Here is a 13,033-nt window from a genome sequence, read left to right as displayed (position 1 = left end):
ATCAAGGATAATGCTTTCAATCTGCTCCTACATAAAAGATGAACACTGACTAACAGTTCTTAATTGCAACTGCCTTGTTGCAGGCCAGGGCCAGAGAACAATTCTCATTGTGCATGGGAGCTGGAAACTGGAGATTTATCACCCTTTCCACAGCTCCTTGTGAATTTAGGACAGGCAGGGTCTACACTGACCACACAAGCAATTAATTAAAGCCAAGTGTGGCATTAAACATCGCAAGAGATGCCCTTCTCTCTAAAACCCTGGCAAACTTTACAAAGACTTTGTAGCTTGAACATCCTCCTGCCAAATGCTTTCAACTGAACTGAACTGAGACCCAACAACCCATTCAGATGGTTTTTGAACACAAGGCAGATAAACAAAGGCCGTAACTACCAAGGAACATAAAGAGGAGAGAGCAGAAATAGGGCTCAGCAACCTGCTGAGCAGTGAGGAAACCTTTCTGTTACACACAGACATAAACAAAGCAGGGAACAGGGCAAAGATGCTTACAGGCAGAAAGCAATGGTGCCCTCATCAAGGTCTATCAGACAGCTGACGATGTCTCCTGCTGCCCAGGACTGCAGGAAAGGGAGAGAAGAGGTTAAACATGTATTTTCAGGGTGTTCCCACATCACAAGAAAGACTGCAACCCAACCAATCCCTTGTGATTCAGGATTAAAGAAGAGAGAGTTCCTTCTCCCAGCAGCTCACAGCATTTTTGGGAACTTCTGGAAGCTGCACATAAAGCCCCTAACTGTGATCTTTTTCCCCTCTGGCACTAGGAATGTTTATTTATCCCAACAATGCACCATGTTCTGATATACTACAGAGAACAAGAACCTTCCAGGCACCACCAGCAGCACTAGACTGGAATCAGTCTGCTGGGGCTGCTAAACAAAGCCCCCAGACAGCATGTCCAGCATCCCTGAAGCGCAGATAAGTGCTGGCACACAGACTCAAGCAGGGAGGAAGGCTTAAGGGCACTTCACAAGGCCCAGCAGAATCCAGTGAGCAGAAGGAGTCACCTGCTTTCTCCTCTTTCCATCCCTTTCCTGAGGGACAGCTACTCACTTTGCCATAGTTTGTAGTAGTCACGTTCCACTTGCGCACCCTGTTTCCATCATAGGCATACGAATCTGGCGTGTCCCCAACTCCTTCCTGCACCAAAGTATGAAAGACAAGATTCAGACCAGACCAGGCATAGAAGATTCCTCTCATAGCAAGAGAACCTTTAAGGGATAGACTATTATAGACAGGGAGGGCAGCTGACAACACATATGCTCTGCCTTGGAAAAGTCCTCCCTCTAGGAATGAATACAGTGGCTTGTGATCTTTGGTTCAGAGAAATACACCACTCCCTACTTATTTTTGGGTCAGAAGAAGTGTACTGCCATCCAACACTTTCCATTTCTATCAAAGCAGCTCCCTGGGATGCCCATCACTTCCCCTCTCACACACTGCAGAGTGACAAGTTAGTGAAACTCTGCTGCTGACACCCCTTTCCAGTACCAAACATCCCACCCAGAGGAAACAACATTCCACCCTCTTCTGAGCAAAACAAGCCCTGTAGTACCAGCTGCTGAGGCCCATCCCAAGGGACAGGCTGCCAGCACTGCAGTCACACACACTTTTTGGAGAAGATGCCAGCTGAAAGTCAACACGTAGCGGTTCTATGTGCTGCAAGAGCACAGTAACACACCCAGCACAGGCTTTCACATTGTGCACCATTCTGTGGACACAGACCAAGGAGTTTTGTAAAGACTCTTAAAACAGCAGGCCTGGCATTTCTAGTGTGTGTGTGGCATTTCTGGTGTGAATGGCAGCAGGGCACAGCACCAATGCAATTCTCTACACTGTCCAAAAAAGCAGTGGAAGAGCACCCCCCAGAGCAGCTATACTACCTCCTGATTAAATCTGCAGTTGAGAGTACACCAGCCAATCTGCATGAGTCCCTGGGAGGAGATGAGCACCTCATAAATCCATTTCCCTGAAGAAAAAAGAGAAAGACATACCACAGTGAATTCTTGCCCCCTGGCTTGTTCCCCTGTTAGAGCTGAACCTGACACTGCTCCCACAGAAATACATGTGGCACACAAAGGAGGTTCAGGATATCCCCAGGATTCCCCTCCCACTCTGTTATTCTGGCATCACACATCCTTCTCATTCCCTGGAGAAGTTCAGTGAATGAACTGGGGAAGAGGGTGCTCAAGATCTGGAACATATTCAAGATTTCCTGAGCTATCCAGTTGTCTAACTCCCCACACACTCCTCTCAGGGTCCTCTCTCAAAGTAACACTGGTTTATCTCCTTACCTTTATACACACACGTTGTGGCCCTGATGGACCCAAAGTTACTGTGGCCAATCACCTGGACCAAAAAACAAAAGATATTTTAACATCAGGCAAAAAGAGAGGCTTGTTCAGTCCTTCCCATTCCCTCTGTACTAGCACTCAAAACCAAAGCAAGATGGAGAGCTATTCACAAGGACAGTATAGGGACAAGAAGGGACATCTTCCCTACCCCAGCAGCTGTATTTGGAGCCAGCTGGCCCCAGGGAATCATTCAGGTCCCTCCCACAGCTCATCTCTACTTGATAAACCCCAGTGAAGCACCCAGCATGGCAGCAGTACAAGGGCAACACGTTGACAGACAGGTTTCCAGTGAATTGGCACAGAAGTGTATACAAAAGTGATTATGATATGGGAAAGATATATGAATGATGGACAAGTTAGAACAAAACTATAGATTCAAGGTGTCCAGACTAAAGGACAGGACTGGCAAGTAATATGCTGCCTAGAAACTGAACTGTGTTAAATCCTGACTCTTGCCATCTTGGGACAGACCATGAAGAGGAAATGAAAGCAGGAACAAGGAATTCACAGACAAGCCAGTCCAGTCCATTCTGCGGGTCAGCTCCAGGTACAGCAAAGTAAACTACAGCAGGTGGTTAAAGGGAAAGGGGAGACCGAGGCAGCTTGATCTGTTAGAGGCTAAAAAGCAGGCATAGATTAAAGAGACAATCAGCTCAAGAGCAGTGGATGTGCTTGCTCAGTGAAGGGGTGAAAGGAGTGCAGAAATTACTGAAGTAGGAAAGGGTTAAATTTCAGTGGATTCTTTCAGCTGCCTTTTTGCACAGGGAACATCAGCTAAGGAGCATGCAGGTAATTAATGGAAACAAAGGAGAAAGGAAAAGCTCAGCTTTAGCCTCTTTCCAGTCTTTTAAGAAGACCAGAAGGAAGGAAGAGGCAGTCTGCTGGAGGGAGGGACAGGAAAGCCGGCTGCTTATCCAAGTGAGCCCCTGGGCCAGGGTAATCCTTTCACTTCCTCACCGCCCCACACAGACCTTGCTGAGACTTAGTGGTACTGCTAGACTTTTCCCAGGACTGCTCATTTCCTCCAGGATCCTGCAGCTTTGAGGGCAGACTCCATTTACACATGCTACAAAGCCACTGACAGGGATCTACTACAAAGATCAAACCAAGAAGCCCCAAGTGCTTTTAGTCCCACAAAACCATATTCTGTGTCCAGCAACGTACTCACCCCAAGTAAGTCATCATCGACCAGCAGGAGTCCCTCAAAGCCGCTCGTGTGGTCCAACACCACAGTGGAGGGACCAAGCCGGCCCTCTGCTACCTGATCTGAAACAAGAGTTGCAGAAAACATATTGGGGAGAGTTGTGCAGGATTTAACAGTTCACTGGCTGGGTGCTTCCAGCCAGACTGCAACAGCACCTGGATGCTGCTACAGGGGAGGAAGATCAAGATAGTGTTGCCTATGCTCAACCCTGAGAAGCTCAGAAAAGGAGAGAGATTTACAAGAAAGTCTTCACAGCAACTCAGCTATGCAGCATTCAGAACACATTAAGTTTTCCACATCACCTGAGAATTTCACTTTGACAAAATTCAAAAAGCTAAGCTCTGTGCCAAATGTTTGGCCAACATGTCACACTTCGATCGCAGCCAACAAGAAAAATTTGCCTTTCTCAGAGAGGAGCCAGGTTGTATCTTGCCACATCCTGATTCATCCAGAGAAACAATTCTAGTAAGAACACAGGGTACAGCCTGAGGCCCAAAGTGAATACCTGCAGTAGAGACCTGTGTGTAAAAATTGTCAACAAGCCTCTGCATCTCTCATTGATGATAGCACTGTGCACTTCTGATCAAAACAATGGCTCTGCATATCATTATCAGTAAACCATCAACACTTGCCCCCAAACTGCTTTTCCACACATTTTAGCCGGGAAATATGTCTCCATCTGTAAACAAACCTGCTGCAGGGCTGGCTGATGAACCCCTCACAGGCAGGATTTAAAGCCACAGCAAATTAGAGCACAGGGAGGCAGAACAGTGTTCACTCAGGGAAATGCCTTTCATGATACAACTTGTCCTTCCAAATTAACCAGCACGAGCAAGAAGCACAAATTGAACAGGCAATATCTCCTACCCCTGGTGTCTTCAGAACCATTCTCCTCTGCCAGCAATCGTTCAAGGTGCTCCTGCAGGTTCTGGAACGTCAGGTGCTTCCTAGGGAATAAACACACAGGAGCTCTTAAAAAAACTTTGTCTCCAATTTTTCAAGAGTTGCAGCCCAGACACGTGTCCTGTGCTGAGACATGAACCATGAAGTTCTGTCAATCTGTTTTATGTCATGAATCTAAGGAATTTGTTGCCCACCGTGTTGGGGCAATGAATGAAGGAAGGACCAAACACAGTGTGAACAAACCAAATAGTTTACAAAGAATCTTACAGTCTTCAGTCTGCTCAGGAGTGTTTTGTGGCAGTAAGAAAACTGTGGTACAAGGCAGCAAGAAACCAGCTGTACTACCAATAACTATAGACACAACTTTGCTGCAGTCAGCATCATAGAAACATGGCCTAAGTCAGGAATCATTTCTTCCCCGAAGTATTTTGCAATACAAAAGAACAGAGGACCACAGCAGCAGCTCTAGCAGTTCAGACAAAGGTCAGGCTAGTTCAGCATCCTCTCTCTGTGAAAACAGCTAAAACCATTTTGTTTTCATGCTGAAAATTCTCTTACACATCCCCTTTGGGCCACTGTTCTAGAGAACTTACTGCGCTTCCTTGGTTCTCTCCTTTCAAGGATTAGTTTACTTAGCTGATCCTTGCACAAGAGCCTCCTTTTACTGTGAGACCCACTAGCTATTCCTATCCCTGTTTCCCATTTCCAAAGCCATCTGGGAAACACCTTCTCACTTCTCCAGGACTAGGGATTTCCCTAAGACTGGTGAGAGACACTGTGAATGCCTGATGAATGTGAAGATGCACAGAAATTAAATCAAAGAATCAGTTTTGGTTGGCATGAGAAGGGTGGCTTCAGCAAAGCTGCTTAATCAGCACTAGCATGGAGGCAAAGTTCTGGAAGGAGAGTGGAAGAGCATGAGATAGGCAGAGAGATGTCTGCAGTGAGCTCCTCTATGAAGAATTCAGGCCTCTGAAGGCAAGATGTCATATTATAAAAGTTACACTCATATGGCAAATGTTATTTCCAAGACCTCTTTGACTGCTACTGGGCTTTCTACCAAGTAGCCATGTCCAGGGGAAAAGGGTGGAAGGCAGGAAAAAAGAGAGAGAGACCAGTCCAACAAACTATCAGTTCTATTCATTCAAGTCACTAATCACCAGACAAAGAAATCAGAAATATTGAAAATCAAAATGCTCAGGCAGATGGACTGTTCCAAGGCTTGCTGGCAGGAGAGCTTGTGGTAAAGTAACATGACCCACTTTGCCTCCCCCGCACCACCACCCCAGCTCACCAAGAGCCAGAGGGCCAAGAACTATTTATAGCAGCTCTGAGCTCATGTTGGAGCTGGCAGTCCTAAGTATAGCCCGTGGAATGTGACCCCAGCCATGCTGCAGCACTGCCAACCAGCAGGAGCCACAGGCCTGCCTCACTCTGCCACACTCCTACCTGCCCTGAACCTGTCTGACTTGCCACAGGCAAAAAAGATGCAAGAGGAATTCTTCTCATCCAACACTACAGGTTTCTGGGATAAAAGGTGAAGGAGAACTGAAAATAAATAGGTAAAAAGCACTCACTAAACAGGAATTTTGTGTTTCTCTTCCTTTAGTGACTCCTAATAAAAGTACCAGCAGTTCCACAGCCTGAAAAATGTATGGTATGGCATGGATCAGTAACAGTCTTAGGGCACTTGCAATCTATTTTTAATTCCTGCACCTGAAACCTGTGCATTCTGCACTTCCTTACAAGCAAAGCGAGAACAGGAACAATCAGGTGAATGCCTACTTATTTGAAAAATATTGTCTAGTGATGCTGTAGATGGGATTTTTCATGCAAAAAAGAATCCTTCCTCACAGCCTTGCAGTTTGAAAAAGCCATTAAAAGAGCAGACCTCAGAGCTGTTTCTGTAACATGGAGCTGCTGTGCTTTTAACAAAGATCACTGTGTGGCACTAAAAGATCTATCTTTCCTTTCATGCTGTGCTCTTTATCTGGAGGTGGCATCACTTGCTACCTGGGCAGTGAGAAGTCTGATACCTGTAAGCAGCTGCAGGCTGGTTCCCATCAGCAGTGGTAAAGACTCGATGCAGATAATCATTCAGCAGCCTGCTGTTCACGATCCCTTGGGTAAAACAGAAAGGAAATCAGCTTAGAGAGTCCACGGTAAACTCAAACACGAATTTCATGTACAAGCAAGAATCTGGTAACTATGGGTAAATTATGTTCATGTTTGCTGATCAATGCAGTGGAAAATGCAGCTTCAAGCAGTCATTCATCACCTTACTGTCCTCACTAGTAGAACCAGACTCCAGCATTATTGAGTATATCTCCCCAAAAAAGGCTCTTTCCAATTTGAGCTGCTCTGCCATAGCAACTGGGAGCCTATAAATCGCTCCACACAGGTGGAAGATCCTCAAGATCCTGTTCTGCTACTTCTTGATAAAGTAACTCCAAAAGCTGAAAGCAGGAATCCAATTTTATTTTTAAAAAAAATAAATCTTAACACTACTGCAATTCCTAATGTCCTATTCATACTCAGGATGTCTCTTAACTGCATTAAAGATGCTGAGATGGAAAGGCTGCAGGTGCAGTTCACCTCATGTAACCCAGAACCCTCTTTAATGATGTGTGTGCCTCACCTTCACTAAACAACCCTTAGTGTCACACTGATGCAGTATTCCTTGTTTCTGAGTGCAACAGTGCCCTCAAATGCCAGATTTGTGGTCCCATAAGCACATCACTTGTGCTAGATTGGTGATGCCAAGAAAAAAAACAGACTGCTTGGCCGGTAGCAGAATTTCCCAGGAAAGGATTAATTTGAGAATTTGACAAGCTGTTCATTCTTGAAGGGGAGCTCCCTAAATCAGATGGGTCTCAAATCAGATGCCAGGCAGGCAACAAAACATTCTCCAGCCTTATCAGGCAGGGCTGTGTGCCGAAGAAAAGGCTCTGTGACATGAGTTTCTGGAGTCAGTAGTACTGCAGGAATGTCCTGTCCAAAATCTCATCTCACTTTAAGGATTTACTCAGTTTCAGCCCCGCTACACCTCACACTACCAAGGTAACTTCAACTGGAAGGCAGCTGATGTCAAGCAAGGCAAGAGATGCTCCCTGGATCCACAGTGCTCCTGTTTTCACATGGCATGTACAGGCCAAAGTCCCTACCTGTGACCTTGGACTTCTCTGGCTCAGTGGTCAACCTGTAATTCTTCCTTGAGAAAGCAGTCCCAGAACCTCTCGACGTCATTCTTCACAGGCACCACTTCCAGAGCAGACATAAGACGGACAGACGCCTAGAACAAAACCTTCTGGGGAGGATGGTGCCTTTAAATTTCTCCCTTTCTTGGAGGTTGCTTTACCTGAATTAAACAGCAGGGATAAACCAAAAAATAGCCACAGTCCTTGCATGCCCTAATGACATTACATAGAGCCCCAAACCAGCTAACTGCTGACCCTGCTCTTAGTCCCACTGATGTCCAACTGCTTAAAACCTTCCCGAAGCATTAAGCTACACTCCAGACAGCCACAAAAACCCCACTACAAACAAAGGCACAGGCACAACCAAGCCAGAAACACAGGCAACCTTCACACCAAGCCTGGGCCAGAAGCACTGAGCCAGCACAGGACCACAGCCACCACCACTGCCAAACACCGCTGAAACTGGGAACCGCAACGCTGCTCATGTCCTGACAAACACTTCTGCCTTTCTCTCACACTCTGTATTATTCCTTAGGATAGCAACATGAGTCTGGTTAATTTTCTGTTCAACAGGTGTTTAGATTATTCCACTACCCAAAACAAAGAGAGAGGAAGAAGGAATGAGACAAATGCAGATGGACTGGACTATGACAGAATATCACTGACTACAAAGAGAAAGACCCAGCTGTCAGAGTCATGGGGAAAAAAGCAGACACAGGTAATATACAATAGTGTTTACAAGTGAAAATCTACCACGAGACTACAGATTCAGGAGCCTTCCTGGTATCACTAGAATACTATCAGAGCTGACATGTGCCAGAACAAAAAGAATACATTCAAGTGGCTAGTTCCATCCAGCTTCCAAATGTTAGGTTATTCCCCTCTCCTGCTTCCAGCTGCTCCAATAGCCAACTCTTACTGGAAGACTCTCCCTGGGCATCCATCTGTCAAAGCACTTTGTCACACACAGAGCAACAGGAAGATGCAACAGGAGCAAAAGCTGCAGGAATTAAATGCTTGTTGGTAATCTCATGCAGAGCAGAAACTAAGGTGAACCCAAGAAAAGTTAGTGACTCTGGAGGAGGAATGCCAAGTGACACAAGTACCACATCAACTCCAAATCACCTGAGCTTCAGCTAGATTTGGGAAAGGGTTTCCTAAAGCCCCTTTTCTCAGGACCACCCCGGCAGGCAGCAGTGGAGCAACACTGCCCGGCCTCCCTCCTGCAGCTCTGCTGAGCAAAATAGCGGGAACAAAGCAAAAAACCAGCCTGGATCAAAGGCCCTGAATGATGCGTCAGGAACTCAAAACAAGAGGTGAAACAATAAAGAGAAACACATCGTTTACTACCAAAGCAGAGCAGACAGCACAATGTGGACTGTCCTAAAAGTACTCGACACATGACATGATTTCACCTCAGCCAGGACAAGTTAAAAACACCGAGGGCAGTCAGGAGTGCCCACGGCTCTCCTAAAAGGCAGCCACTCTGGTCACCAGCGCTGCTGAAACAGTCTGAATGCCTAAAACAGAGTATGCAGCACCTCCACACTGGCACCATATGAGATGCACTGCTGCAGTGCCAGGGTGTTTGCTCAGTTGGAGCAAATGTTGCTTTCAACAGGTCTGAGAAAGGGCAGAGCCCCACAAGCCATTCACAGAAGCAAAGATGCCCTGCTCTGAGCCTGGCCCCGGGCTGAACTCCCTGCTCTTTGCAAAAGCAAGCAGCTTCCAGCAGCAGGGCAGAACACACAACACAGAAGCAGCCTGATCTGAGGTGGAAGCAGGCGAGGAGGCCGAGAAGCCAGGCCGACCAACATAACTTTGTCTCGCAGCTGCCGGCAAAGCCCTGAGACTCGCAGCAGGCAAAGAGAAACAGCACAGCCCGACATGGAGCATAAAACTACCCTGCCTTCATCCCAGACGTGGGTCCCCGTGGCACCGCAGCCTGCCGACACCCCAAACTCACAAACACCGGGCAGCACCACCATGCTCACACCCAGGAAACAGCCCCAAAACCGGGCTCACCCCGCAGCCGAGGCGGGCAGCACGCCCCGAGCCCAGCGGCGCCCCATAACCCATAGACACCCCCTAAACGGGGCGGCACTCCCTTCAGCCACAGACACCCCCAGACCCGGAAGGACCCTCCATGCCCACAAACACCCCAAACCCGAGAACCCCCTACACCTGCCTACAACCCGTGGGGCGCGGCCGCCCCTCGATCGGGCGCTTCCCGCATAGCCGGACGGCACTATCCGAGCTGGCCGTGGCCCGAGCACCCCCGCGGCCCCCGGGGGAGCCCCCGCGCTGCCGCGACCGGGCCCCGCGGCCGCCGCACTCACCGCCGGCCCGGCCGCGCCGCCGCCGCCGCCGCTACGGCGACCCGCGAGGGCCATGGCGGGCGGGCGGGACGCGTTGCCGGGAGACGGGTGGGACTCTCTTGGCGCTCGGGCAGGGCCGGGCCGCGGTGCCCTGCCCCGGGGAAGGACAGAGGGCAGAGACCCCCTCGGTGCTTGTGTGAACTTCTCTCTAGGAAACCGAGTAGGGTCGGGGCCCCCGAAACGTGAAGCTCTTGGCCGTGGAGCTAGGCAAGTGGCACGAGGGAGGCCTGGGGAGATGCTGCCGACTCTCAGGGAGACAACAACCCTCTGACGCCGACCCCGAATGCTGCCCTTGGGAGAGAGGAGGAGGAAGCTGACACATGAGTGTGGAGCCTCTCAGTGCACTTTACTGTGCTTTTGGAGTGGGATCAGGGCCATTACTGGGGAACGGTCCCCAGCAGGTCCTGTGGCAGTGTCCAGACTGGCTGTGGGGATTCTAGGTCCAGTATTGCAAGTGGGAGCAGTCTTGGATCCTTGTGGGCACAAGGAGCATGGGCTGGAGCATCTGACACTTTCAAGACAGAAACAGTTACAGGATAATTTGGGCTGTAAGGAACCTGAAAAATAATCTAATTCCACCTCCCATGGGACACCTCCCATGAGACCAGTCTGGCCTTGAGAACTTCCAGGGATCCAGGTGCAGCCTCAGCTTCTCTGGACAACCTGTGCCAGAGCTGCACCACCCCCACAGCTCGCAAGCACCCAACTCTAGCAGCCCCAGTACCACCAGCCTGCTACCACCAGGGTCTTCTTATGTCTCCCCAGATCCAGAAAATGTCAGACACTCCAGCACCCCTGGGCCCATGTGGATCCAAGAGTGCTCCAGCCTGCAGCGTTGGGCACAGAATCCCCACAGCCAGCCCAGATGCCGCTGCAGGACCTGCCATGCACGGTCCCCCAGTGCTGGCCCTGACCCCACTTCACTGGCACAGTAAAGTGCACTGGGAGGCTCTCTGAGGCCTGACAAAAGTATCTGGCCACAGGACCATTACACTGGGCCACTGGGAACAAAATGCTGTATGTGCTGATGTTTGACCTTGTGCAGCTTCTCCTTGGTTTTTAAACCCAGGCCTCTTACGGTAGACTCATCAAAATGTAAAGGTTTCTGCCTGAGAATAACTTTGCAAGCTTTTGCTCTCATAAAGTATGGGGAAATTACAACACCACACAATTCAGTCACTCTTTCCATCTTAACATGAGACACTGGGGCACAGTGGAGCTATAGACTTGCTGAACAATTCACTTCTGGAAAGCAACAGAATTTCTCCACTTCTGTCTCTGTTTATTTGTCTGCAAATAAGACAACAATCTACTAGATACGGTTCTTAAGCTCATATACAACCCGTACAACCTTCAGATCAGGTATGGAAAACAACCCACAATTCACACAAGCATTTGGATATAGCATTGGTGAAGCTCAAGAGATAGTCTTTTCCTAGAAACCACCTTGGGAAAACTCGAACTTGGGAGACCTTCCTCCTGGTGACAAGTCTGGGCCTACTGAAGACTTTGGCATACACTGTACCTGTTATCTAACACATGGTCAAGAAACTGCCCTGGCTCTTCAACTGGATCCAAACTGAAGAATTTACTTAAAATAAATAAGGGATTCTGTGCAGAAGAGGCCTGTGCCAGCCTCTGGATTGCTGACCATTTACCTCTGCCTATGCTCCCAAGTAATCTCCTAACACTTCTGAGCTTCCTCTCCTGTGAGGGAGAGATTCTGCAATATGCTAGGACGTAGGTAGGGTACAGGAGACTGAAGTCTCTCCTTGAGACACCTTCTGGAAGGCCTGTGAGGATATCTTGTGAAAAAAAAAAAAAAAGCAACCAGAGGGGAGTATAGAGCAGAGGCCATTTACCCTCAGAAACTTACTGGGCAGCCAGTAAGGGGTCTGTTTCATCAATCCTGGTGTTTTTCAGCAACAGTGCTGCAGCACAGGTTTTGATCCAGAGGCAGGAGTAGACCCCAGGGGAAGGCAGACCAGGTTGTGGGCTCAGGTGGCATGGCCAGGCAGCAGGAATGTTACCTCAGGGAGCATCAGAGACCACTACTGAACCTGCCTGGACAGCAACCACACAATGTCTCAGGTACAACCAGAACAGGGAAAAGGAATGTGAAATCCAGCCTTGCAGAATTAATGTCTCAAATGCAATTCAGGATCAGGATAGAAACCTGAACTGCCCAGACACATTACAATACTAGGTGCAGGACACTGCTGGGAGTGACTGCTTCTTTCAGATCCTACCTTTAGAGTGTCCCCAGTGATCCTCTTTTACCAGCCACCTCCCAAGCCAAACTGATGTTTGCGATTTTCTCACCAGCTTTACTGTATTTTGCATGGCCTTCCAAGGCCAGGGCACGACATAAGTCCATTAGCTAAACTCTGACAGAAGTGATTCATTCAGGGAACAAGCACCTTGGCAAGCATGGATGTGGCACTTGGTGCCATGGTCTGGTTGACATAGTGGTGATCAGTCACAGACCGGGCTCGATGATCTTCACAGGTCTTTTCCAACCTAAATGTATTGCGATGAGGCGTCCCCCTCATGGGGAAAGAAGCCTTTCGCTGGTATCTGCTCCGCCCCATCCCGCCCGCTGCCGCTTCCCGCGGGCCGCCCCTCCCTGCGCTCCGCGGGGCGCTGCCGCCCTCATGGCTCTGTGTCCGGGCGTGGTGACCGCCTGCATCCTCGGCCTTCTCCTGCTGCCGGCAGCCGGTGAGCTCGGGGAGCGAGGGAAGGTGCGGGAGCGGCGAGCGGGAGGGCCCCGGCCCGAGCGGGAGGCTGAGGGGCTCCGGTATCGCTTTCGGAGACGATGATCACATCCCCCGGGGAGGCCTGGCCGAAGCCCCCGGCGTGAGGAGCCCCAGGCTCCGAGCTCAGCCCGCTCAGCTCAGCCGCCCGTGCCGGGGCAGGAGCTGAGGAATGCGTGGTTTTGAGACTGTGGAACGCGTGGTTTGGGGACTGGAACGCGTGGTT

At 49.3% G+C, this 13,033-nt stretch overlaps 2 protein-coding genes across 4 annotated transcripts in view; one reads left to right on the top strand and one right to left on the bottom strand.

Annotated features, from left to right (window-relative positions):
- Positions 1-10,086, bottom strand: part of RNF123 (ring finger protein 123) — a 47,694-nt gene extending 37,608 nt beyond the window's left edge. For all 3 annotated transcript variants that reach the window (XM_015641140.1, XM_033517391.1, XM_033517392.1), the window contains exons 1-9: positions 10,016-10,086; positions 7,644-7,837; positions 6,516-6,600; positions 4,444-4,523; positions 3,541-3,638; positions 2,313-2,367; positions 1,902-1,987; positions 1,072-1,158; positions 511-578 (exon numbers count right to left, since the gene is read on the bottom strand). In XM_015641140.1, coding sequence (XP_015496626.1) covers positions 511-578; positions 1,072-1,158; positions 1,902-1,987; positions 2,313-2,367; positions 3,541-3,638; positions 4,444-4,523; positions 6,516-6,600; positions 7,644-7,725 — 641 coding nt within the window. In that variant the 5' untranslated portion in view covers positions 7,726-7,837; positions 10,016-10,086. The remainder of the gene's footprint in view (positions 1-510; positions 579-1,071; positions 1,159-1,901; positions 1,988-2,312; positions 2,368-3,540; positions 3,639-4,443; positions 4,524-6,515; positions 6,601-7,643; positions 7,838-10,015) is intronic.
- Positions 10,087-12,665: 2,579 nt separating this feature from the next.
- SHISA5 (shisa family member 5) overlaps positions 12,666-13,033 on the top strand; it is a 24,142-nt gene continuing 23,774 nt past the window's right edge. The window contains exon 1 of the mRNA XM_015641036.2: positions 12,666-12,772. Coding sequence (XP_015496522.1) covers positions 12,709-12,772 — 64 coding nt within the window. The 5' untranslated portion in view covers positions 12,666-12,708. The remainder of the gene's footprint in view (positions 12,773-13,033) is intronic.

This window comes from Parus major, chromosome 12, assembly GCF_001522545.3.
Source record: "Parus major isolate Abel chromosome 12, Parus_major1.1, whole genome shotgun sequence".
NCBI classification, from domain to species: Eukaryota; Metazoa; Chordata; class Aves; order Passeriformes; family Paridae; genus Parus; species Parus major.
The sequence above is the reverse complement of the archived record's forward strand: the minus strand, read 5'-3'. Positions and strand labels throughout refer to the sequence as shown.